This window comes from Enoplosus armatus, chromosome 13 (assembly GCF_043641665.1).
Source record: "Enoplosus armatus isolate fEnoArm2 chromosome 13, fEnoArm2.hap1, whole genome shotgun sequence".
Lineage (NCBI taxonomy): Eukaryota > Metazoa > Chordata > Actinopteri > Centrarchiformes > Enoplosidae > Enoplosus > Enoplosus armatus.
Genome location: NC_092192.1, coordinates 4,154,494 through 4,181,280, shown reverse-complemented (window position 1 = coordinate 4,181,280; position 26,787 = coordinate 4,154,494). Strand labels below are relative to the sequence as shown.

At 41.4% G+C, this 26,787-nt stretch overlaps 1 protein-coding gene across 1 annotated transcript; it reads right to left on the bottom strand.

The window, feature by feature from the left end:
- Positions 1 to 26,741, bottom strand: vps37d (VPS37D subunit of ESCRT-I). Its single transcript, XM_070917919.1, has 4 exons — positions 26,560 to 26,741; positions 19,501 to 19,672; positions 6,264 to 6,346; positions 1 to 1,177 (listed from the first exon to the last, which is right to left on the bottom strand). Exons 1-4 carry the CDS (start codon positions 26,680 to 26,682, stop codon positions 638 to 640), a joined length of 918 nt encoding a protein of 305 aa, XP_070774020.1. The 5' UTR covers positions 26,683 to 26,741; the 3' UTR covers positions 1 to 637.
- Positions 26,742 to 26,787: the final 46 nt, after the last annotated feature.

The window sequence follows — 26,787 nt, the reverse complement described above, 5'->3', positions numbered from 1 at the left end:
TTCTGAGCAGCATGCCGACAAAGGACCGAGCACAAGCCGCTAAAGAAACGAGCACCTTGGCTACACAGGGCCGGCAGTGGGCCGCTAACCACCCTGCATATCTCCTGCTAGCTACGTATCGAAATTCCACTTTTACAGTATCATGTGTTTCAGATTTTTGTTAAATGATGCATTTGATTAAATTGCAAGAAACCGTGTCTGCTGACCGTGATAAACCCGTGAAACATCTCTGCTTCCACTGTTGCCGTAAATGTGTTCAGTTCCACTCTGCCGCTGCAGTAACGGCGGCGTGAAAGCCCGACAGATAAATCAGCTGCCGGATTCGTTTTGGTCGTTACTAACGAAAAAGAACGAGGAGAGATGAAAGGTTTGATAAGAGATTCGTTAGTGTTGGAGCTTAACAAACCCGACTATCGGAGCCCATCCCTGGTCCTCCCTGTCTCTGTCATCTGCTGCCTCACTATCTCTGCTCTGGTTACATTTGTGTGTCATGGATGGAGAACAGAAACGGACGTCTGCAGTGCTGCCTGTCTCTGGATCAGTCTTTGCTTACATGATTTTGACAGCCACTGTTTGGTTCCATGTCTCGGAGACCTCTCAAACCGGCTTTTCATCCTCCCCCTCCTCCTCCTCGAGCTTATCGGTACGGCGGTTCAGGCTGTTGAGGGTTCGGCCTGTAAAGCTGCTGCACTCTCACCGGCCGCCCGTTAGCCGGCCAGCCACCAGGTAACTGTCCGATGACCCTGAGGCCGACCGGCTGGCCGTGTCCTGGAAGCGGGGTACTGGGGCTGAGGATGTGGGTCTGTCCCGGTTGGGTTTCAGGTGGTGGGGTACTACTTGGATAGCACGGAGCTGAGGCAGGGGGAGAAACGGGGTAATGAGGGAGGAGGATGGCTGGTGTGAGGCCGTAGCGTACCTGGAACACTCTAAGAGGTCCCTGTGCTACGAAGCCGTTGGGCCTCTGAGGCTCCTGAGGCTGCTCCGAGTCCTTCTTCACCTCCGGGACTTTGCCCTCCTCCGCTCTCTTGGTTTTGCCCAGCTGCCGCTTGGACTGGGCGACCTCCTGCATCTTCTCCGCTTGAGCCCGGCGGATATGATACGTCTTCCTGGAACTTTGGAAGGAGTCCAGGAACTCATCCAGGCTTACGTTCCCCTCCATGAACTTCTCCAGCAGCTCCTGTGAAGCAGAGCAGACAAATAAACCGGCATCAGCAGACAGGACAACACACAAAGGGAGGTCCAACCGCGGGGAGTCGATCAAACAAACTCCTCTAAGTATAAAGAGGATTTAATCAGCTCGGGGATGTTTACCCATGAACTTTGGCATAGTTTGTCAGCTACAATATTTCACTATAAGTACATTTTACACAGCTAACAATGGTCCATGTGCTGCAACTGTTACATTTGGCAAAGCTTGAAAGCCGTGTGATCTGTCTCTGTATGTGTTCCCAGGATGTGAGAAGCCTCGTCTGGTTGAGCTGAACATCGAGAACAGAAGTTATTTTTGTGAAGTAATCACTGCATTAACCACATTCTGGGTTAGTTTTGCAGCCCTGGGACAAAAAAAAGCAAGAGATTATTCACATTTTGGTCAGTTAATTACATTCTGCGTGTCTACACAGGGAAAGAGGGGGACGGCTGTAGCCAAAACAGTGTTTCATGTGTATTTACATGCACTTAGGTAACCGGGATACTGTTGGCTGTCTGCAGAAACCTGATTTCTTGGACGTCATGTAAATGAGGTTTCCATAATCGGGGTAAGGGATTAGAGAAAGACGGTTAACACAGCTACACTTCAGCTGGTGGAACCGGATTTCATGGTCGTGTAGACACATAAAAAGGTTTCTAACAGGGTTTTTACAAGAAAACATGAGCATGACAAAGACTTTGGACAGGGAAAGTAATCGCTGTGAGATCAGTGGGGTGGGATGAAAGGAAAGATCGCTACACTCAGCTCTGCGTCATTGTATTTCTGATCGATCTATTTCTGAGCCTACTACTAAAATCACGACACATTTATACTGAGGAAACACTGTACACTCGTCTGACTGTCAAAACAAAACAAAAAAGAGAATACAAAGTGCAAAATCATCCTAAGCTACTTCTTGGACTGTTTATACTGTTTAAAGATGCTAGTTTATTTAGCATCTTTGCACCATTAAACTGCTTTATTTCAACTAAAAACAGATTTTTTGTGCTGCATTGTAAAGTATGAACATTACACTTCAACGCAGATTATTGTTTGTACACTGCAGATCAAATTAAATGAGCTTTGCAGGTAACAGCTGTTGTATATTGGCGGTACATTCACCGCGACCTGATGTTATTTAATGGCGTCCGGACACGGTGGGAGATGTAATAAAGCAGAAACTCCACCAATCACATGACATGTTGACCAGTGACAAACGACTGTGAGAACTAACACTTAGTCTCTGATTTAGCCTTCAAGACTTACTTTTCTTTAAGGATAGGTCTGGTGGTTTTCTGTGTTTTTGTTATTGTCAACAAATGAAATGAAACAACAATGACTTGATTCTAATAACAAGTTTGTCTGTGTATCCAAAGCCTGATATATCTTATTCCTCTGTGTCATAGAGCTCCACTGACCAGACACGTTTCCTTCATTACATGTAGTTTATTTTGAGTCAATGCCACATACTGTACACCCTCCGCAGCTACAAAGTCCCCAACAAATGCAATACTACTGTTTTAATATCTTTTGAAAAAACTACAGTGACCAGCTGTTTTAGTAAATTACGAAAAAAAATTAAACTATACAATTTCAGTAATCGATTTATCATTTAAGACATTTACGGCAAACATTTGAAGGTTCCAGCTTCTCAAATGAGAGGATTTTCTGCTTTTCTGTGTAATGACCTGAATATATTGACCTTTCTGCATCACAAATTCTTTTGGTTACGGCAGGGAGGTTTTCATCAGTTTATGTCAATAAAATGTTTCCTTATTAACGACCCATTATTATTTGTTTATATTTCACCTTCCTCTTTATTCACAGTAACTTGATCTTTGACACATAATAGAAATAAAAAACCTGGTTTCCTTTTAGCAAGATTTCTGCTGGAGAATCATTAATCATTAAGCCATATATATAGTTTTTATAAATGTGTGTGTGCGCATGACAAGGACCATGACAAGGGAAAACATCACTTTGGCAGCAGTGCAGACAATATCAGTCCAACAGCTTTTACACATAATGAGCAGGCCACTGAGAAACTGAAGCTGTGAACCCAAACCAGTCTGTTAGGTGTGCCCTCAGTTCAGCTCATAAAGTAAAACCAACTCAGTTTAGAGGCTGAAGGGTCATTTAAACCACAGCAACCCTCTGGTGAGTGATTTATACACTGAGGACAACAACAAAGTTCAGTTTTGTTTCCTTGATCAGATATCTGTTTTCGTGTTGGTACCTGACAAAGAATCTGTCTAATAAGGAAGCTTGTTTGACTTTAGGCAACAGAAAAAGAAGTCTTCAAAGGCAGGGATCTCTGTCTGACACCGAGGCCAAAGAAAAACACATTTTCATGGTCACAGCGCTCTGAATACATCAGAAATCTGAAAGAAGATGTTTTGGAAACGGCAGCATTTGTTGTTGTGGAACCACCACGAAATTAAAGGCTGGTTTTTCACTGGAGCAGTGACCCTCTGAGGGCTTAATCTCAAAGGACTGAGATCAGAGGAGATAGTCCGAGAACAAGAGACCTTGGAGAGATGTGTTTGAGTTGATTCAGCTCTACTAAAAACGCAGTTATGTAGCACACACCTACACGCAGACAAGTGCAATTTTAAGGATTCTTTCATCATAAGATTAAAAAATGTGGCAACACGAATTAATGAATGTGTCAATCTTCAACACGCAATAATTGGAAAGTCTGTTATTTTTATGAGTTAATTTATCGGTTTTAAAAAAGGTATAAAATAACAGACGTGTACCAAACATGTACTGATGATGTCTCATAAACAAATATGCTGAGGTGTTTTCTCAGCATTAATTCAGCGAGGCTGTTCGCTGGGTGCTGCTTAATCAATCAGTGGGCAGCTGCTCTAATGACTGAGACATGGAGGTATTGATTGGAACCATGTGAGGTGGGGGAGGTGTTTTGAGCGGATCAATCCGAGCCTGGAGCAGCAGTGTGGGTTTCATCTGTGAATAAGACTCCCTCGCTGTCCTGATTGAGGCCAAAAGAATACGCAGGATTTAAACAGGGAGTGAAAGTTATTAATGCTTGTAAGCCTGCAGCTGAAGCTTTTTGTGTGTAATACAAACCATGAGGACAAAGATAAATGATGCAGACTGTCCAAAGACAACAGACACTGATTTATTCCAAGTGCAAGTCTACTTTTATGTTTTACATTGACACAGTGTAGACCAGGAATATGCCAAACACTGACAGAATATACATCAGCTAACATATGATTTGATCTTTGAAGTCTAACTGGAACCACAAACATTTATGGCTGGCATTTATTCTGTTATAACCTTTAAATGTATTTCCACTCATTAGTCACCTCTTTATATGATGGTTTACATTGTCAGTGGTGGAGTCCGCCATTACCGCACTGGATTCAACGGGTGTGTACGAGCACAAGGGATTTACAACGAGTGCACATACGGGACGAAGTGTGGAAAATAAATATACTGCAGCTGACAAGCTGGTTAGCCATCTAACCTTCAAACTGACAGCAACAGTGCAGGTTTCTCTGGTGGATGTTTGTTAGCTCGTTCAACAAGCCGAGGTGCAACAAAAAACATGTGTCATGCTTTTAGACAAGGATGGGACATCAGGTAGAAAGTTTGTGTGTGTTGTGGTTCAAAGCCTCTGTCAGCTTGAGATATAACGGTGACATTACTGCTTTATGCAAAATGTTTTCACTGGCTGTATGTAATGGATTTCTCTGTCCTCGTAGACAGATAAACAACTGGTTAATGAACAGATGCCACATGATTCAGCCCTTTGAGATACTGAATGTTTTTAAGCAATCTGCACATTTTTTTTGTTAAAGCATACAGATGTGCTTTGCAGTTTAATCTCAGGAGAACAATGATATCCTGTTAACAAACACAGCTTGTGAAAAATCCACCTATAATCCACCATGAGCTGACTGAGCAGGCGAGATAAACAAAAAGTCAAAAATACAATATCTATTTAGATTATTTGAGGAAGACAGTATTATGAGATGTTGTTATCTAAAAGTCTCTACAGCACACACAGAATACAGTTCACTAACTTCTATTCACCATGAATTCCACAGAATCATGAGAAATAGGTTTCTAAGTACAGCTGTGTGTGCTGCCTGTGTCGTGTGCACACACTTGTCATGTCAGTACATGCATGTTAGAGAAACAGTGTAGTTTTGTGATGGGAGTTATACAATACAAGCCTACAGGGGAGAGTCAGTGAGGTCATGGAGGTAAACATGAGGATATGAGCAGCTTTTGCGCCGAGCTGTCTGTATTGAAGTAAAGCTACAATGAAGATCATCCTTTCACAGCTTAGTCTATCAGACAACTCTGAATGCATCAAGGTCACAAGGTAATTTATTTTATACTGGGATAGTCATTTTTTATCCTGCTTATATCACGACTAAATTGTTTTTAATCATTTTGATTGGGTGCTATTTCCTACCAAAAGTAAAAAACTGTTGACTGTGAGGTTTGGGGATTATCGTGAGCAAATGTAATTTTTCAAAACACAATGTACCTCTTGTCTACTGTAATAGAGGCAGAGGTCAAACCTCTACAGTCTCTTCCCCCAATTTTCTATATAAATCCGAAAAACTGACTCTCATTCAGACAAAAACATCTAATCCCCTTCTTCAATTTTTAGTGGCACTGGGACATTTGCTGAACGAATGCTGCTTCATCCCCGAGGAATCACTGGGAAAATTAACATTTAGCAGCAAGATGCAGAGAATGGTAGCTAGGTAGCTGGGAGAAAATGTCTCTGCTCCAAAATCCTTAAAACTGTAAAATCTGAATGCAGGATTGGCAGAACACATGTATAGCATGTGGAGGGGTTTCTGCAGAGGCTGCCATGGAGCAAGTGGGTTTAGTTGCTCTCAGATATTGGTGGCCCGCTCACTGTATGTACTGTACATGCCTCATGTCTGTAGAGATCAGATTGCACAGAAGTGGGTGGGCTGTCAGAGAGTCTGCAGGCTTTTCAAGAATCATCTGCAACTGTGTTGCCAAAGTGATGAAAGACTGTTTGATTCACTGCAAGAACAAGAGGACGGGCTCCATTTACCTCTGAATGCTCCTCAGCACGTGCCACCTCTTCCTGCAGGAGGTTCTGCGTCGTCTGCAGACTGTGCTTCTGGACATGAGCCTCTGCAACGACAAAGAAACATCATTGATGCATGCGAAGGGAGGAAGATGAGGTATGACTTCATTGGAGTTGGAAGAAAAAATCCAGTAACCAAGAAGCCGCAGCATAGAAAATTATTTTCCAAATCACAAAGAGCCTTCAGGGTATGTGCTGACGAGGAGATGGTGGTGATGGAGTGGACAGTAGTTGGCTAGAAAAAAGGGAAAACGGGGGCTGTAAATATTCAACTTTGAGCTATTTCGGGAAGCTGGTCTTAGTTTGGTTTGACCACGAAACTGAAGTCTCATTTTACTTTCTCAGATACATCATTTAGATTTCATGATTTCTCCTGTATGCAGCCAATAAATCTATAAAACCTCAACAAACAAATTATTTTGGATAAATGTTTGAATCATTTCTTCCAAGCTCTCTGACACGTACCTCAGTGCTCATGTGCGCGCACACACACACACACACACACACACACACACACACACACACACACACACACACACCACGTTTGAATGATTGATGTCTGTGTCAATAAGATGAAAAATGCAGGGAGCCTTGACAAAAAAGATGGAGGCACCGGTTCATAAAACTGCATCAAATATAATCTGCCACCGAACATTCAAACCTGATCATATCAACATTACATCAAGAACGAGAAAGCAGTGACATGATGCCTTAAAAGATATTGTTTTGTCATTGTGATGCATTAAGTCAGCAAACTGTCAGGAGACACTGATGGATACTGAATGCTCCCAATTTTTCTTGAAAGGATTATACCAGTTTATTCCAACTTGTGTCTCATCTTTGTCATTTTTATCAGTTGTGCATTTCATGGCTCCGAGCTTTCCTCCCAATTCTTCTTTCAAAAATAATTCTGGTTTGTTTACACTTGGGTCTTATTAGTGTATCCAATAATAACAACACTGTACCCACCAGTGTAATTTCTGAGATCTGGGGAGATCACTACGACTAAGTCCAACAGGGCAAGAAACACAAGCAGTCAAATGATCAGACAGGTTATAAACAACAGTTTAGTCAGTTTAGTTTATATATACCACATTATATGAAGGTAAAAATTAAGGTGAGCACACCTGAAATATCGGTTAAAAGCACATAGGTCAAATACAGAAGGTTAAAGTTGAACCAGACAATCTGTCTGTAAACTTGGATGGATGCTTGCCACCGACAGTTGGAGTAACAACTTTCACTCTTCACCTTTGAATTTCTGTTCCATATTAGTTTGTCTAACCTGGGAGTTTATTTAAAACCTGTCTGATCATTTGACTACTTGTGTTTCTTGCCTCTTTGGACTTTTTAGCGATGTCTACGTTGCCAGATCCCTGCAGTTACAATGGCCAGTACAATGTTGTTATTACCAATAGGACTATAAAAATGTGACCCAAATTATATATAAAAAAAAGGACCTTTTAAGAAAATCCTCAGAGCTTTGAAATACATCAACACGTGTTTCTTATTTAATAATATGTCCTAAGGACATGACTTCACTTAAATTAGAACAACCTCTTGTTGATAATGGAAATCTTAAAAGATCTAAGAATGGGGAGCCCTGGCGGCTCAGGGGTTAAAGTGCCAAACATGAGCTGCAACATTTGTTCATGTTGTTCTCAATCTCTCTCTCTCCCCTCATTTCCTGTCATCTCTCTACTGCTAATAAAGCAGAGGCTTACAGATTGCGAGGGAGCGTCGAGGAGACCTGAGGCAAGATACTGTGTGAGGTGAAAGGTATCGGTGCTCTAACAGCAACAGGAAGTTAGTTATTGTAGTTTGGCGTGCTGATTTGGCAGCTTATCAACACGGTAAACAGTCTATGAGCTGCAGCAGAGGTTGTGACAAACAGCTCATTTAGGCAGGCAGTTATGGTACTTAAAGGCCCTCAGCGCCCAGTTGCCGCAATTTGCCCCAAAAATCACACACAGAGTCACAACTAGATCAAATCTGAACATACAGACATGATACACATATTTAAGATTCAGTGGGATTTTTACTTCCTGAGGATATCATTATCTTGTTGTCCATCACGGTTAAACGTTCATAGAAAAATCATAGAAAAAAGATGCTTTTGCCTGAGAATCATCACAGTAACTGATAAAATTGAAACAAATAAAGGCTAAAAAAATACAAGGCTCAATTTGTAGCCCAGCTTGAGATTTGACTAAAACAAAATTACACTTGTTTAGAAACAGGAAGTGACACTAATGCCATGTGTAAGTGATGACCAACAAATCCAGGCAGAAATGGGCACAGCCTGCCTGATAAATATGTATAAGTGCAGTCGTCTCACACAAACACAGCATGTGTTCACCTCCTGGGGATCGCGGCCCGTCGACATTATGAACAGGCTTGACCCGACTGACTGCAAAGTGTGTCTTGTCCCTCCAAGAGATGCTGTGACAGCCACGCTAACCCCCACAAGTCAGACTGGGTTCAGTGGAGACTGAGGGGCAAAGAAAGGTCACAGTAATGACTCTAATAACTCTGAGCCCCCAAGGGAAATCTCTACCCCCCATCTAGACAATGTGCACATTACCAGTCAAGATGTTCTCTTTAAATGTTCCCTGCTCGTCACTGATGTACGGTAGTGCAGTTTGGCAGTCAAACAACTCGCCCAGATCTTCACAGGTGATAAATTCCCTTTAAAAAGAGGAAGGTCTCTGAGCAGAAAACATTCAGCAAACCTCTTCTTTGATGCTGCACAGTATGTTCTGCTTTCCATAACGCCGTCACTGCGGCATTAATAATCTATCGCTCCATGTTACATTTTAGCGTTCTAGCCATTGTTGACTCTGTTGTAGTAAAAAGCAAGCATGCATTAAGGAATGGCCTTGTTCGTGACCCCACACTGCAGATGTTGGGTGATGGGGTGTAATGAGAGGTGACAGCCAGGCAAACAAATGCTCCTGCAGCAGCTGTATGTGACCTACATTTGAGGAGGTGGAGAGTGATGGAGGGGTGGGGGGTGGACCTGGAGGCCAGCACAGCGTAGGGCTGCACTTACAAGTGAACGGTGATGGAGTAACACGTTTTGCCTGAGAGCAGGCATGAGATGATGAGGAGCCGAGGCAGTCACACTGCTGCTGCCACAGACAGGAAACACTGCTCAAGCACTGTGAGGGCTGCAGACTAAGTTTCCACTAAAAGTCCTAACTGGCTAAGAATCTGGCCGTGCTTAAATGCTTTAAGCGAAGCGATTATGTTTGCAACTTTGCAGATGTTCACATCATCTGACATTAGCTGGTTGTATGACAGTTACAAAATACTGTACATTGATGATATAGCAGCACTGTAAATGTGGGTTAAATTATTTTGGCTCACTGGATGCATCTATGTTTGCTTGCTTTTTTAGGCACTTCTGTAGTATAAAGCACCAAGCTGAATATATCAAAACTTTCAGAAAATTGTTTCCCACTCCTAATTATGACTTGGATGTTGACGTGAATGTGCGCACAAGTTGGAAACTGCTAATTACAGTAATTCCCATATGACATAAACAAGGCATGAGTCCGGAAGGTAAAAGTTGAAGCAGAGAGTCAGTCTGTAAACTGTGATGGATGTTTAAAATGGACAATGTAGGTAATGCTTTTACTGTTCGTCTTCGTTTTCTCTCCTAAATACGTTTATCTGTAAACTGCTTGTGTTGCCCCATTGGACTTCTTTTTAGCAATTAACTTGGCAAGAACAATGCTGTTATCACAGACATCTATCAATTAATTGCTCATTTTTTAAATAAAAATGCAAACAAGTACATACTTCTTGCTTCTCCAAGATGATTATTTGCTGCTTTTCTGTTTTAATTATTTGGGTTTTGGACAAAACGAGCAGTCTGATGGCGTCTCCTTGGGCTCTGTGATATTGTAACTGGCATTTTTCACAATGTATTGACATTTTAGGGACCAAAATAATAATTGATTGATCAAGAAAATATCTGTTAGTTGCAGCCCTAAATGTGAAGTTGAGAGAGCACATACTACCAAATTGTATTGTTCAACAAGGCTTAAAGTGTTAAGCTCCTCCAGTGGCCCCTTGAAGCCTCAGTGGTTATTACATGCCACAAAAGAAAACTCTTGGATGGAACAAACAACATACTGACAGATGTTTCCACTGCGGACGATGATATCCACAGCAAATTTCATGCAAAAATTGAGATACCTTGCCAAGGACCAGAGTGCTCGTCAGGGGAAACTTCTGACTTGATGGAAGCACTAGATATTAGATATTTCAGGGGGTTACCAAAACTATTCTCTGGGAACAGATGGATGAACAGACAGATGGACCAACGGACATCGCCTCTCTTTGGTCCGGCTGTTAAAGGGTCAGTTCACAAAGTTCGAATTATGGACAGAAACATATTCTCCCACTTTTGGTTTTATTTGTCCAGGTTTTCAGATTATCTACCTCTGAGATTTCTGCCTGTACACAGTTTGCATTGGAAGTACTTTGTACGGAAGAAGAAGTCCCTATAAAATCAGCTGACAGTGTGTTCTGAGGATTATCAGCGATTATAATGACGACACTGTTCCTGGAAAGAGATGTTGCTGTTGAATTTTTCAATCTAAATTTTAAGTGCTGTGAGCATCACAAACGAAATCCAATTAATCTCCATTGTGCTGGAGACAAATATCTCGGAACCTGGACAAATAAAACCAAGACTATAATTTGGTAGATAACATACTTAATAAAAAGACAAACTATCTCACATTGTAATTGCATAATGCAGATCATTTATTTAAGCAAAAGTGCTAAAAACCCACTGGTTGCAGCTTCTCAAATGTGAATATTTATTATTTAATTTCTTAATCTTCTGTAACTGAATGTCTTTTGCTGTTGGACTGTTGGTCGGACTCTTGGACTCCTGCTTGTGTTTGGAACTTTTCACTATTATTATTTTATACATTTTATATCTAAAAGATTTATCAATGAATCTAAAAAATAATTGTCAGAATAATCGATAATGAAAATAATCATTGGTTGCAGGCCTAGATTAATTACTTTGGTCACTTATAGAGCAAAAATACCAAATATTCTCTGGTTCCACAGCAAATGTGAAGATTTGCTATTTCTCAGTTTTAAATCAAATATTTATTTACAACATAGATGAAGGATTAATGGATAATGAAAAGAATCATCAGCAGCGCTAGTATTTATGTATGTGGATTGATCCATATATGTTGGAATTAAACAGTTTTAATAGAAATGTATTCCTTTGAATAAAATTATTAACTTACCATGGTGAAAAAAAGGAGTTAAAGATTTCTTCTAATGTAAAATATCTTTATACATTGGAGTTGCTGGAGTTGAATTTCTGATTCATTCTTTCTTTTCCACTTTGAGCTAAACCTCCGTTGGCTGTTGTGAGCAATGACCTCATATTTCAGTCCAGGACTGTGTCACAGACCCGTCTCCAGACTGGACCAACCAACTCAAACATGTTTCAAAAATCACGTTGTTGGACTGCGACAGGCCATGAGTCATTAAAAGTTGAAGAGCCTGTTTCCACAACAAAATAATCGGATCGACCATCAGGCACCAATGCCCCTCAACCCCGGACTGTCAAGATGTCCAGTCCGGTCAGGTTTAGAGTCAGCATTAAAATCCTCTGCAGTGATCTGAGTCAAAACCTACATCGTCTTCTTGGAGGACTCGTACAGAGGGAAACACTGATCGATGTGACAGTTACTGTCACCGCGTGGGCTGAGAAGCAACCTCTCAGCAAACAGCTGATGTCAACATGTTAGTGGACCATGCTGAGGCTACCAGGCCCTCCAGTAAACATTGAGGTAGAGTGCAGGAGAAATTCACCTGTCTCAGACTACAGATAGAGCCTCTGCTACTTCTTATCACTTGAGATCTAGTCCCGAAAGCATTCTGTAAGAAAATGCAACCATGACACAGTATTGTTGATACTGCTTCTGATAAATACTATCAAAGGTAAAGGTCAGTTTCATGATAGGATGCTGAGGTAGACTTAAGGCCTCAGTGAACCTATTTATTTTAACTGTCTGAAGCAGGCAATCCAACAGTCTCTCCCACTTCACGTAGAGATTGGCAGGTGTTTGAACTTGTCTCTCTCTCTCTCTTTTTCATTCTTTAACTACTTCTGTCACTTTTCATGTGTATAACAGAGGGCAACACTATGAATGCCTCCGAGGAGAGACTGAAAGTGTGCGCTGTGATCCACATTTGTACAATTCATCATGTTGTTGTCTGGATGGTGCAGAGTGAAGTCAAGATGTGAACCCACAGCACCACAAATCTGCAGCCAGAGGGAGATGGTGTGGGTTTTTAAACAGCTAATTAGTACGATGACGATGGAAATAATTCTAATGTATTTCATGTCGCAAATGGTTGCGTCATAACGCCATTACGTAACTGATATGATACGACAGCATTTCTGCACCGTAATGCATTTCAAGAATAAAACATGAAGAAGCCACTTTTGCTGGTTGGAAAAGAGGCTGTGACGCACAGGATTAACAAGCTCCGGTGTTATAACAGACCTCTGTGAAGAGGTGTGTATGGCTATTTTGTAGCACCTTAGTGTCATTTCCACGTGATTTATTTAAGGTAAACACAGTCAACAGCCGTGCGTTATGATGCGGCACTTCCCAAGTCAGAGGCTGCAGATTTAACAACATATTCAGACGGCTGCAGGGATTTAAACTTTACTTTCTGATGCTGATTCAAATGCAACCACTGTTTGGGGTGCCTAACTAAAATAGTTACTTTACATTTTAGGCATTATTTCATTATTGTCGTGCATTTAGTCCAATGACATATTTCGTACAGCGTGCAAATCAATCATAAGGAAGTGAAGCTTTAAATGCTGCTCATTTATCATGACTTGCAAGTCTGTATAAAATGGTCTGGTAAAATGCACATCAGGAAGTGGACTGATTTACACAGAAATGTCAGGAAAATATCAGTGGGGCCTGGCTTTTCTTTCAGTGTTCATTCTTGCCTTTAAGCACAACAGATTTCCATGTTTCATGCCTGACCTGCTGGTTACATCGTCTCTGGTCAAAGGCTGCTGGATATCAATGCAAGTGACTGATGGAGCGCCAGCTGGAAACAACACAAACATGGAGATGCCATTGGTTGATTATAAAGACTACAATTCTTTCCCCTCCAAAAGCTACTAACCCTACTGTGCTGAATGGTTCGGGGAAATCAAGTGAAGAAGTGCAGTTTACATGCCGGGCAAGCGCTCTGCTGCTGATTATACACAAATAGGTCATGGTATTACAGATGGGGCCTTGCAGGGCATGAATGTATCCGAGGCTTGAAAATTAGCCAGCGAATCAGCAGAGAATTACAGCCTCATGTTTGTCCTGTCTAACACAGCGTCAAAGCGTGGCAACCTGAGAGGCTTTCTGTCACATCCAACACAAGTGTGATAACAGTTTCACAGCTTCTTGTGTCGCGCTTCAAACAGAGTAACACGTTGCTATTTTTAAGGTTACTCAGATAACTCAACTGACTGTTGCCACGCTCTACTGAGAGAAATATCACTTGTAATCAAAATGATAGACAATATCAGCCTGTCCATTTTTTTCCACCATCTGTTCCTTTTAAGCGCTCACCACTGTGGTGTGTCCTGTCAATCAAATAGTGTGATCAGCACCATGACATTGTTTTTCCTTCTGTTGCTTGAGTTTCTGTGGGTTGATGATCTTTTCTCGGCCTGTTCAGTCATGGTCAATGCAGCTCATGGGATTAATGCTGGCTTTAAAACAGCTGTCTAATGCCAGAACCAATGTTTCTGTCCTCTGACAGCTCTATATTAAATCTATTTCAAGGACTTTTCCCTGTTTTCTTCCCATTGGGAATGCCCTATGCACTTTCATCCATGTCACTGCTAACCCTATTGCTGGCTGGGGGGGGGGGCTGGGTGGGAGTTTCGTGCTATCCCTCTAATCAAAGCCCCACTGTGCAGGTGCCCTGACAGCCAGTAGGAATAGCTCCAGTGCAGCAGCTACGGCTGAATGATTCATTGTTGTTATATTGAAATTGTGATCTGACACAGTGAAATGTTCAAATTGCAAGAGCCAGGATTTTAATAACATTTACATGATTAATAGGGTCTTAGCAAACTGTAGCCAGTGACAATTTAAGCCGGCAATTTCACCGGTTATAATTGTCTCATTCTGTAACCAAACCCGAGTCTGTAGACATAACTTGGGTGTATTCTGTCCTGCCGCATATCACATGGCTTGAATCAAAGTCTGAAAACACACTGTCAACTTGTCAATATTTACCAGCGGCCTCTTACATCTCACAATAAAGACAACTGTGGCTGGCATATTTACTCATAATCTCATAATTATGAGAGGTGGCAACAAAAAAAAAACAACAACAACAAAGAAACTCTTGGCTGTTGTCTGGTTGATATGCTCTCTGTGTGCCGGTGTCTGAACTGTTTACACTTGGCCAAAGATGGTTTTGTCAAAGAGGAAACACCTGTCAGTATATTTTGATGTTTGATTTGTTTGACACAATGGGCTGTGTCATTTATAAACCAACAGAGTTAAAAGTATTTTTTTTAATAAACAAGATAGGAGATCGCCTCCTGGCAACTTCAGACAGGTTAGCCAGCAGGTAGCTTGTTGACTGTCATGTAAATGACAAGACAGCTGGCAGACAGAGTCCCCTGTTAATCTTTTACACACATCATATCATCATTTTAAGCTGATCACATCATTAAAAGCTGTGAATCTGGATCCTCCTGGATTCATCCCCCTCAGATATAAAAAAAAAACTGACAGACGTGACTTACGAGCAGTTTATTATTATTACCAGAAGTTAGACACTATGAAGCTGTTGTAACTGACTAATAAATATAATGGCCCTTTTGAATGAGTAATGTTAAATATACTACTAATGTGATATCTTAAGAAATGTGAGCTAAATTGATCTTTTTTTCTCTGGAAAAACCCAGGGAGAACTTCAACAACAAGCAATTGCATTATTTTAGCTGATTCCAATAATGTAGAAACAAGATAAAGATGCAGAAAATAATCACAATTGAAACCTCAATCTCAATATTGGTCATAAAAATCCCAATAAGGGAGAGCCCTCGTTGGCTTACCCCTCACAAACACAGCCAATTATGTTGGGAGGTAAGTCGCAAGTGCCTCCACCGGAAACCAAACCCCCGGGTTTTTGAGGTGGTATACAGGAACTTTGCCCCTGTGCTTTGTCTGACACGTTTACCTAACTGCTAGCAACTGTGAGTAACACCCTCTGCATCTTTGTGTATAGTCTGACGCCACTTCTTTCACCCTGAATCCCTAAAATATTTATCAGACACTGAGTTAACTCACAGACAGTAAAACACCTCACATCTACAATGCAAAGTTGGTATCACACACGGAGAAACATCCTTAAAACCCACAAGTTATTTGTTGACTTTCAGTCAGAGAGTATAACGCAAATTCAAATCTGAATAAGGAAAGTCCCAAACAAAAAGCATAAAAGGTTACTCGACACCATTTGTACTTTGTTTCCCCGCCTACAAACAGCCAGCTGGGATCCCAGAGGAAGTGAATACAAAAGCTTTGTCTCACAGTTCACATTCACTTAGATCTGGTATGATGGCAACAAACAAGCCCATAATCCCATTTTGATGACCACACCCAACATCACAAATACAAGTCTGAGACATAGCAAGTACAGTCCTGCAGCAGGCTGACCTCTACTTGTTCTCAACTAGTGGGCGTGTGGAGAATTTACTGTGCGGTAAGTGAGTTAAGTTTCAATTTGATATTATATTTCTATAATTTTTTTTCACAAGAACATCATTTCTGCACTTTCATGCTCTATTAATGTAAAACATGGATTGGCACATGGATTACAGGAGATAAAAGAAGATTTGTAACAGACAGAAAGGCACAGTCTAGCCGATTGCTGCAGCAGTTAAACAGCTGAAAGCATTCAATGGCATCAAATGATTTGCCAGTCTACCTACAATGGTTTGACTAAACTGATGCCAGGAGACAAACATGAGGCTGCTCTGCTTACAAAGCTGACAATCAAAGTTGTTAAAGTTACGGTAAAAGTATTAATATCTCTTTGGAATTCAACCTGATATTGAATTCGTTAAAAATATCATCCACCCGCGATGTTAAACACTTTCCAAGAGCTATTTTGTGCTAATGTATTAGCCTGACTTCCTGCAGTTTACATTGAAAACAGCAGCAGATTTACAATCAAAATTCTTAGTATTTTACAAACAATGGGTCCTTGATTTCAGACAGACGTAGACAAAAGCAGCTTCTTATTTCCAGCCTGCAACCGTCTACTTTGCCGGCTGAAATGACAGTAGCTAACTAGCCAATTAAGCTAACGTAATGCCAGACATGCTAATGTTTGCTGCTTACGTTGGAGCAGATGAACATGCTTGTGTTTTTGTTTTTTGTTTGAGGGTAAAAAAACATGAACACAAAACTTTTTATATATGGCGTGTCGCTCTTACAACAGCCCCAAACACACCACTTAAACATGCAGGGAATCCAAAGTTGGGCATTCCTGTCGTGCCTAGTTTCGGATGCTACGCTATGATTGGTCAACTGCTGATCAGGAGAGGGGTTTAGCAAATGGTCAGTTTAGCTCAGCCTGCCTCATCTCGCCTACCTCTGCTTCAGTAGTGATTTCACTGAAGTGTCCCAGAATGCTTTTCAACACCCACTGAGGAATCAGAAGTGGCCACACGGGCATATAAATAGCAAACTAGCCACTTGTTATGTGAACACTGACGTGTGCCCATGTCTGTTGACATCTCTCTAACTCAAAACAACTAGTTATTTTTGTGGTTGCAGTGCCTTCTGGTCAACTGAAGCTGCTGTCACTTGAAACACTGGTACTGTTAACTGTTTTAACATAGATAACATGGGAGTGCAAAATCTAGAAAGAAGCTCTTGCTCTTTGATTCATAGAAAGTGACACCATATTTGACACTGTATGTTGATGTTTTAAATAGCGCTGTGGCTGTGCCGAAAATATCTCAGTCATCTGATGCTGTCAGCATTTGACCCGTTAAATAGGCCTCAAGTCAAAATAAATACATACCCAATACTGCTTTTTATCACTTACTGTCTCAGAATGAACTTTCCTTTAGCAACACTGATGTGTGTGCTTTGTTGCGCCAGTAAACACACCCAACTGTGATGTCATTGGGTACAGGAGTACACCTGTACATCACTGAAGCAAGGTGAGAAATTAAACCACTGGAGGTCACAAAAACAAGACTTTCAGGGGGTGTTTAGTCTTTTACTTACATTTAGGAAGGCACTTAAAGCCTTTTGTTAAGGTAAGGGAAATATTATGGTTTTGGTTTGATATTGAAATATTCAACAGTGACTTGAAGCACAAGACGTGTTAACTTTAAAACTTCATTAACTTTATTAACATTTAACCAAAAACACAATCTTTCCATTAAAACCAAAGTGCTTTTGTTGCCTAAACCTCACCATATAACCACACCTGAGACTCACAGACACTGAAAATAATGTCACTGAAAATAATCCTGGCAGCAATTTCATTTCCTTCTAAATGTATTTGGCAAAACAAATTAGTAGTATATGGATGTAATTTCTAAGAGACAGTGTTGCTTTAAAAGAACACAGTCACCTATGTGGGCATGTGTGTGAAGGGGATTATCTTTTATCTTTAAATTTTAAAAGTCAGGGCTGGTGATTAGCACCTATGCTAGTGGCAGAAAGAAGCAGAGGGAAATGGATGCCAATAATAGCTGTGAGAAACTGTCTGGAGTAGATGTTGACAATAACTCAAGGTTTCAACTCCACCTGGAGACCACAAACACAACACACTCTGCCAGCTTTCTCTGGTCATGGATCCCCATCCACCTAACAGCAGGATGTATTAAACAATACAGCTGTCTGCCTCAATCCACTCCACCGTTTGTCTCTGTTACAATTACTCGCCTCAAGAAAACCCTCCTCATTCATCTTTTTTTTTTTCCTCCCCTCCCTTGCTGCAGCAAATGAGAATCAGATGTTTTTCAGAGGAAGGACGGACCCCCACCCATCCTGCTTTGCTGGGGAGGTGGGATAGCATCTGTGTAATGCGCACACATTGACAGGAAGTTTAACATTCTTACCAACTTCCATCACTGTTCGGCAGCTGAGGCTGTTGCACAAATCTGGCAATGCCATTTCATTAGGGTAAACTAAGCACTGGGCCGTCTCCATTAAGGCTTACACTCAGAGTTATAAATAAGCAGCAGTTGACATTACCTCTGGAAATTAATGCAGCAGGATTTATTTTATCACCTGCTCTTGGCATAGCTCTTACACTCTGAGGAATTTCTAAAGCTTGCCCATGAGGCTTAAAATTTAGGGCTGAGGCTTAGAAAGACATCCTCTGGTGCTGCCCTATAGCTGCCCCGTCAAAAGCATGACTTGCCTAAACAAAGACAAGGCCCCTTTCACCCCGCAAATTCCTTGACAACTGCTGCAAGCTTCCTGCTGGCATTTGATATGCTCCGCTTCGTTCCCATGACCAAACTCCAGGCATGGTGAGGCTTTCGCTGAGTGGTTGAAGGCTCGTCTCACTGACACTCTGAGGCTTTTCTGTACTCTCATGTGAAACTTCCCTCATTCTCTGAACCAGCGAGTGTGTCACAGTGAGTCAAAAATGATTCAAGTTCAATTTTGCTTTCTATGTCTCGAAGCGTGCAGTAAAGGCTGTATGTCTTGCTGCAATTACAAGGTGAGACACAGAGGAGCCACTGTGGGACATCACGTATAATTAGTTTTAACCTTAAGTGGTTAGGACGCAACCTTTTCTTTCTGCGATTTCTTTCTTTCTGGTTTGTTTTCACTGAAGTCTACATGAAACCCTTTGAAAGCTCTGTGGCCATTTGAGTAAATGAGGATTACAACAATAGTCAGCTGTTTAAGGTCATATAGAAAGCTGTCCTATTGGGAAGCTGCAGCAATGCTTCACCTTCACTTAGCAAGCCATATTTACCCGTCCAGTCCTGGAATCTGAACCAGTGACCTTGTCATCGCAACCACCAACTCCTCTTGACTTATGTCTCGACAACGATCGTCTACTGGCATCCTATATGAAACCAGAAACAGCCCCCACCCCGCTTCTCTTTGTCTCTTCAGTGCCGGGGTAAACTCACCAAGCTGACTCTGTTTTTCCCAGCATATGGTTGCCAGGTTGGACAGTTCCCGGTATTTCTCCGCCAGTTGGAGTTTGCCGTTACAAAGGCGGGGTCGTCGGGCGAGGCTCTCCTCGGCCAAGCTCCGATTGGAGGTCAGCAGCATCTCCCTGTCCACTTGAAGATCCTGAAACTGAACAGAAACACAAAGTCAACAAATGTCTCATTAGTCTATCATGCATGCATCATGATACAGCTGTTTATTGTGTGTATGTTGTTGGATTAAGCAGACTTTTATTTTGAAGGGTATACATTAACTTTCTTACACTTTCTCAAGTGTTAATATAATTCATACCTTTCCTTCAAAAGCTAACAAATATAGTATCGGTTTATATTCTAAGAACTGTATGTGTACTTGCGTTAGTTCTACTTCCTCTTTTTGTTCTGGACTTTTCCCCAGGATGGGGGCATTTTCTTCGCTCTGTTTACTTTCCGTATTTTTGCTATATATGATACTATATAGAGTAACAGAGAGCATTTAAACAAGAGAGACTCTGTGGATTCTTTGTTTCTCTACAATTGTAGGAAAGTTATGTTGGTGCCTTGCAATAAATGTCTGAAAGAAAGTCCCAGTGGTTCGTGTTTCCTATACAATACACTGCAGAGTAAGACCCACTACAGCTGCATGAGTTTGTACACCCTGAATGACCTCAGAGTTGGGAGGGAACGGCTGTGCTGAGAACGTTTTCTGCGTAAATGAAAGCCACTGGGAGCTGCCTGATATGATCACTGTTCTAGAGACTTTATCTTCTGCTGCCGGCAAATGGAGGCCGCACAGGAGCCTGAATCACCTGAAGGTGAAGTGTCCTGCTCAGGGGCACCTCAACAGCAACCCGCATCCCACCTAAGCCAGTCCTGGGAATCACACTGGTGACATGCTGACAACACAGCTGATAACAATGACAAGGCCTACCTGAAGGAGATCTGATCCGCTGGTGTCAGGACAACAACCTACTCCTGAACGTCAGCAAGACTTAGGAGCTGATAGTGGACTGACCTGGGTGCTGCATACTGACTCAGTGGAGAGAGCAGCAAGGCAGAGACTGTTTCACCTCAGACATTTGAGGAAATTCCGGGTATCCCCTCAAAACGGAGGAATTTCTATTCCTGCATCTTCGAGAGTGTCCAGATGGGGAACATCACTGTCTGATACAGAAACAGCACCGTACATGACCGCAAGGTCCTGCAAAGAGTGGTTCATTCAGCTGAACGTAAAATAGGCGGTGCTCTACCCTACCTAACGGATATTTCCACCAGGCGCTGCAAGAATAAGGCTAGGAGAATCATTAAGGATCCCAACCACCCAGATAATGGCCTTCTCCCTGCTGCGGTCGGAAAGAAGGTACCAGATACAGCAAGCCAGCACTGAGAGGCTCAGGAAGAGCTTCTACCCTCAGGCCATAAGGATCCTAAATGAAGTCACTGTCTAAAACTTATCTCACAACCTTATATGATTACATGTGACAAATAAACTTGATTGATGGGTGTTCTTCCAGTCACAGGCCGGCTTCCCAAACAACCATCACCATCCATGCTTTGACTTCAGCAGACCCCAAACAGACAATAGGCTGGCAAGGGAAATAGAAACTGAGACAACTGCACAAGTCTCTGGCACTAGCTCCCCAACCCACATGTCTCCTTTATATTATTATAGTAGCCTGTTACTGACACAAACACAGTCATTTCACTTTCAAATATGATATAAATCAGGAACAACTGACACCCCATCTCCCATATCAACTGCTGCATGTCATTTTATGATTTTAAAGTAGGTCATTTTTGAAAGCAGAATTATTTATGTCTTACACATATCATTTTTTTCAAAATCAAAGCATTTTTGGAATAAAACCCTTTGAGCATTTGCGTTTTTCAGCTTGAGAATGATGCTTCTTCAAAGTGAGTTCTGAAAGCCAGACATTCTGACACCAAGGCAACCAATCCTTGAGTCTTTGGGGTGGATTATTGGTTGTAATAATCACGCTATGTATGCCTAATTAAACTCAATGATTTGACACCTACTAGTACCTATTACACCCTCAACAGCCTGCCTACAAAACAATCAAGTTCCTGGAAAAATTAAATCATTAGTCTTGCAGGATCCTGACAGGGAGAATAGTACTACTACTACTACTACTACTACTACTACTATTATTACACAGAGAAACATGTGCACAGACCAGTCGAATGACTTTCCTTTTCATGGTAATTAAATCAGAAAGATGAGTCACAGCAAGTGTTGGGTTTAAAACAGAGCTTTTAATTACCATATAGTCCCACATCAGCTCCTGTTTGTCTCTACTTCTCCCAACTAGTAAAAACTCAGAAAGCCTTTTTCCCGACATTGCAATGTGCTGGGGTTATTGGTTGCTTTTCAGAAAACATATGATAAGCTCATTAAATGCAATACATTTTAAAGATTAAACCAGTGGTTTCCAACCCTTTTGGTTTGTGAGCCCTTCCAAAAAAACTGTCTCGTGGGGGCCCCCTGTCTTGTTTTAAGATGTCTTGTTATCAGTTCCACCAAAGAGACTTTCCCCTCTAAACCTCTCACATGGTTTCATTTAAATAATGTTCAATGCCCAAAGAGGTAAAATGATCCAATTACTTTTTCCTTGCAATGGAGTATGTTAACATTGTTGTACTTTTTCTTAAATAAAAGGATCTGAGTACTTCTTCCACCATTGAAATGCTGGTATTTTCTGCGTGATGTAGCCCCACTGCTGATTTTCCCGGACGCTTAATAAGCCTAATATTATTTCATAGAGATTTCATAACTACTTCTTCTGACTTTGGTGGCGCTCTTTATTTCAGGCGATGCTGAAATGCTAGTGGAAACTTGAGCCTAAATAAGTAAAAGTCATTTATGGGTCAAAGTTCAAAATTCTGGATCTTTTATGGCTTCAACATGCTGTTGAATGTAGTCGTCATGCTTTTGGGGGATTGAGAAAAGGGGGTCGGGTAATCACTGTCACTAGACCATAAGAAAACCATAAATTATTAAAATGAATGCCACGCCCTTTACGTCTTGCCAAACAATACTGTCACAGCACTGCTGTTAAGAAACAGTCGGTGTCTCAAACACCGACACAATACCACTCTGTGAGTGTCACGCTGCAAAAAATCTGAATCCTCTTTGACTATATCATCAGTTTCAGCATTCCTGTGATTCTGCCCAGCCGGATACTTTTCTTGCTCAATTGCTTTCTTTCAACAGTCAGTCACTTAGAGCCTGAGGGCCATTTCATTCAGTCCAGTGTTGGACGGCGCATCTGTCTCACATTTTACGGGTCATCAAAAGGATGTATGAGTCCCAAGTTCAGAGGAATTTGCAGAATGTGCCCTGTAGTCAAAAGAAGGTCTGTCTGAGTGCAGAAAGAGATACTACAGATCTGCTGTTCATTCTAAAAAAAAATCCTGCGAGAATAAAGATAGCAGTCCGTTTCAGACTAACAGCCCAATCATCTGCCCCATTTTTCCTTTAACAGGAGGCAAAACGAACAATCCATTTCCTGCTTTGGCTAGTCCGCCTCGTTTATCAAACAACAACTGCTGCAGTCTTTGGGGAGGGAGAGTTTTTTTGTATTTTGATGCATGGTCTGTAAAGCAGGGCTGACAGTGTTTACCGTCCCTGACAAATGACACTTGGGGAGCACTTAAGAGTCGGAGAGAAAACGAGGAGCAGCACTGTTTTTTTCTGTGGTTCAAGCACATCTGACCGCATGAAATGCAGTAAATAGGTGTTTCTCTTTCATCTTAAATGAGGCTCAAGCTTAATTAGGCGTCTGCAGTCCAGAGCCACCAATTTAACACTCTGCAATGAAATGGACGGGGTGCAAAAGTCTTTTCCATGAAAGAGAATTCTTCATGTAACACCAGGCCTGTATTCAACTGAGAGAAATGAAGGGCTATTCTCTATTGGAAGGCCAGCTTGATAACTCTCTGTCTGTCTGCACCACTTAGGATGAGTTTAAAGCAGCTATGATCAATATGTTTGTAAAAACATTGGCTCAAAGGACTGTAATGTGAAAGGTGTTGCTTGTAGTGATGAATCCACAGTTCCCCTCAGCTCCCCTACAGAGCTTTGTAGCATGTTTCACCTCGTTATTTTGGTTTTCCAGCCTGCAACTTTACAGTCTCGCATAGCTTAATTTCCGACCTCAGCAGGCAGCTCTTTTCAGTGAAAAAGCTCTGATAAACTCACTGTACACTACCTGCTCACCATTAAACGGTAGACACTAAAAGTTAGCAACTAGCTGACAGCATTTAGCAGCTAAAGAGTCAAGAGTTGGTGGAAACCAAAACAGAGCTAAAAGTAGAGTGAATAACCAGATGGCCAGAAACATGGCTCCAGATAAATGCTAATGCTGGAGGTTTAAAGGAAAATTCCACCATCGTTAATTTGTAATGCTAATGGGTATTAAGGATTTTTTTCATAAAATGAATATATGAATTTCGCTGATAGTGCTAGGGCTGAACGATTTGAGAAAAATGTGTTATTGCAATTTTCATGACTAATTGAGCCATTGCGATATAAACTGTTATTTTCTATACAAACCTCCAGCTGTGTATTTGTGGTCTACATATTTCAATTGTCGTTTTTCCTTTCAACTTTTGTAAAGAATGAACAAATGAGATCCAACTTTCCGCCAGAAAGTGAATAAGCGTATTTTCCAAAATGTGGAACTACTTCTTTAAATGTTGTCTAAACGCAAGCAGCTGTACAAGAACATTGAATACATAAAATAGTCTTAAAATACAAAATGTTTGCTTCAATCTGGAACTATTTGATCAAAGAATAAGTAAACAAAACTATAAATCTGACAAACGTTTGGGGTTATTCAATACTCAGTATTGCAGACACATTTGGGTGTGTACTAAAACCATTTTGAGGTTTGAGACTCAGCCCTCAGTTTTATGATCCTTTTGATATGACTTTGTTTTACCTCAGTTTGTTGTTGTGGTTCTCAGAATGACCTCTGCTGTGCTGTAGCTGCAGTGCATTTGAGGCTGCCGACGTCCAATGCTCCTTTCTTTTCTTTTATTATATATTTGTTCCTTGAAACTAGTTTCCCCTCTCGGGAAGATATTGATCTGCATGACTGTTAAGGGTCACTCTAGGAAGAAGCTCCTGTAGCACTGATGACAACACCTGATGTTACTTGATGTTTCAGATCATTGGACTAGACATATCATGACCTGACATGTAGCTTGTTGTGTAGCCAGTTATTAATGAGAATGTGAAGAACACTCCACCAATCAGGCTGTGAAAATTCATTATGAATGATTAAACTCAGTGGTTTACATAACATTCATCATTAACATGAGATTAATGGAGCACTCTGCTCCCAGAGCTCATATGGAGATGAGAGATGGGTTTTGAAACCAGCCAGCCATGATAATATATAGCATATATAGTAATATATATGTTTTGATATATTCTATCTAGATTAAAGTAGACTACATCACTGGGAGCCAGGCGTCTTATTGGATAAATGTCCTCTGCAAACACAAGTATTATTAGTTAATGACAGATAAATAGGAGCCTGGATGAATAGCTGCTAAAAGACATCCCAAGCTCTCTGGATCGTGGCTCTGAGTCACTCTGCTCTGCTCCCGGGGGAGAATTGTATGACCTCTCTGGCTCCATCATCCCAATTCATTCACAGAGCCTGGTTTAAAATGCCACATCCTTCACCAAGAACCAGGCAAATATATAACATCTTTCCTTGTTTCTGCGCAAAAATAGTGCAGTTGAGGACAGCAATGCATCTCAAAGTGGAGTCCAGCAATATTAATAGTTTAATTTCTTATTAATTTAACTCCTTGGGTGTTAACACAATCACTGTGAAAACAAGTATGAGGATGACTTCCCCACCCCGGTTGTGTTTCACTGCACACACTGTTGTTATCACTCCACCCATAGCTGTGAAAGCCATGGAATTCTATAGTCTACTGAATCCTGACCTGACTGAGAGAGTCTTTTCTGTTTGAGCACCCCCCAAGGCAAACCTAATCAAAAATGGGGCCCATGAAAAAGTTTGGGAACCACTGGTACACCTTGTGTGTGTGTGTGTGTGAGAGAGTGACAGAGAGAGTGATGTAGTTTCGCTTTAAGTCAGGAAGGTCATCATGTAGCCCCGAAACGTGCCTCTCTGACATGGAGAGTAAAGCACGTGGAATTCCTTTAAAAATATTGCAAATTTAATTTGCCGTGTTTATACGCAAAGCTACACTCATAAAATAACACAATATAAGATGTTTTCTGATTGTCAAGAGACCACTGCTAAAATCGGCATTCATCGAGTACAACAAGACACAACATACTGCAGTAAAAGTATACTTTTATCTAGAATTAACTCTGCTCGCCAACGTATCTTAAAAGGGACGAGGACTGAAGGCGACCAGTTGTTAAAGTTGAAATTGTATTCAAATAAGTATTGCTATATATACTGAAGTAATGCCGAATTCAAAAGTATGGCGTAAGAACTCTAATATTTTCACAAGTCATCTTCTACTCGTGTGCAGGTCCACTGATGGAGAAAGAAACACTACATTGCCACATTTTTAAAAGGGAGTTCGACAAAAGGACTCATAACGGCGCGTATGGGGTCTTCAACACCTCGATGTGATGCTTCCTCCACGATAAGAACGCTTGAAGAATAAAAGAATCACTTGTACAGACCGCAGAAATAAACCCCCTTGTGTTTTATCTTCGCTTCAGTAACTAATAATTCACCGCAAATATTAGGAGACCGGGGTTTCGGTAAACGAATTGGAAATCCGACCTCTCGCCACGCAGACAATCGATGAGCCATGTAAAGCGGATTTGCGTTACACACTGCACATCAAATGTGATGACCAAAAACACCTAAACGCTCATTTTCAGCGACGAAAAAAATGTAGAGCCGGAAAAAAGACGGAACCACGTCGTTAAAGACAAAAGAAAAGATTTAACAAAGCGTTAATACAGCGCAAATTCCTTACGGCACTTTGGTTCTTTGGGGAACAGAGGATACCTACCTTCTCATTGAGTCGAAGGATTTGATCCATTTTGTCGTCGTTTTGTAAAAGCTCCCTCAGCTCACTTGTGCTTAAAGCCCTGTAGCCGTCAGGACAAGTGTTGGACTCCTTCAAGTTGGACATTTTATTCCTTCAAATTGCGGCTGAAGACGGTTTGGAAACATGAAGTCCGCACAGCGGTTACATCTCGCGCACATTGGAATGCGATGCGATCAGCCCGCATGCAGC

Bases quoted from the DNA above. Each gene is read 5' to 3' on its own strand.
- vps37d (XM_070917919.1), bottom strand. From the start codon at position 26,682: ATGTCCAACTTGAAGGAGTCCAACACTTGTCCTGACGGCTACAGGGCT. The intron at 6,347-19,500 runs GTGAGTTTACCC...TTGTCGTTGCAG, and splicing joins GGAAAAACAGAGTCAGCTTG to AGGCTCATGTCCAGAAGCAC. The intron at 1,178-6,263 runs GTAAATGGAGCC...TCTGCTTCACAG, and splicing joins GTGCTGAGGAGCATTCAGAG to GAGCTGCTGGAGAAGTTCAT.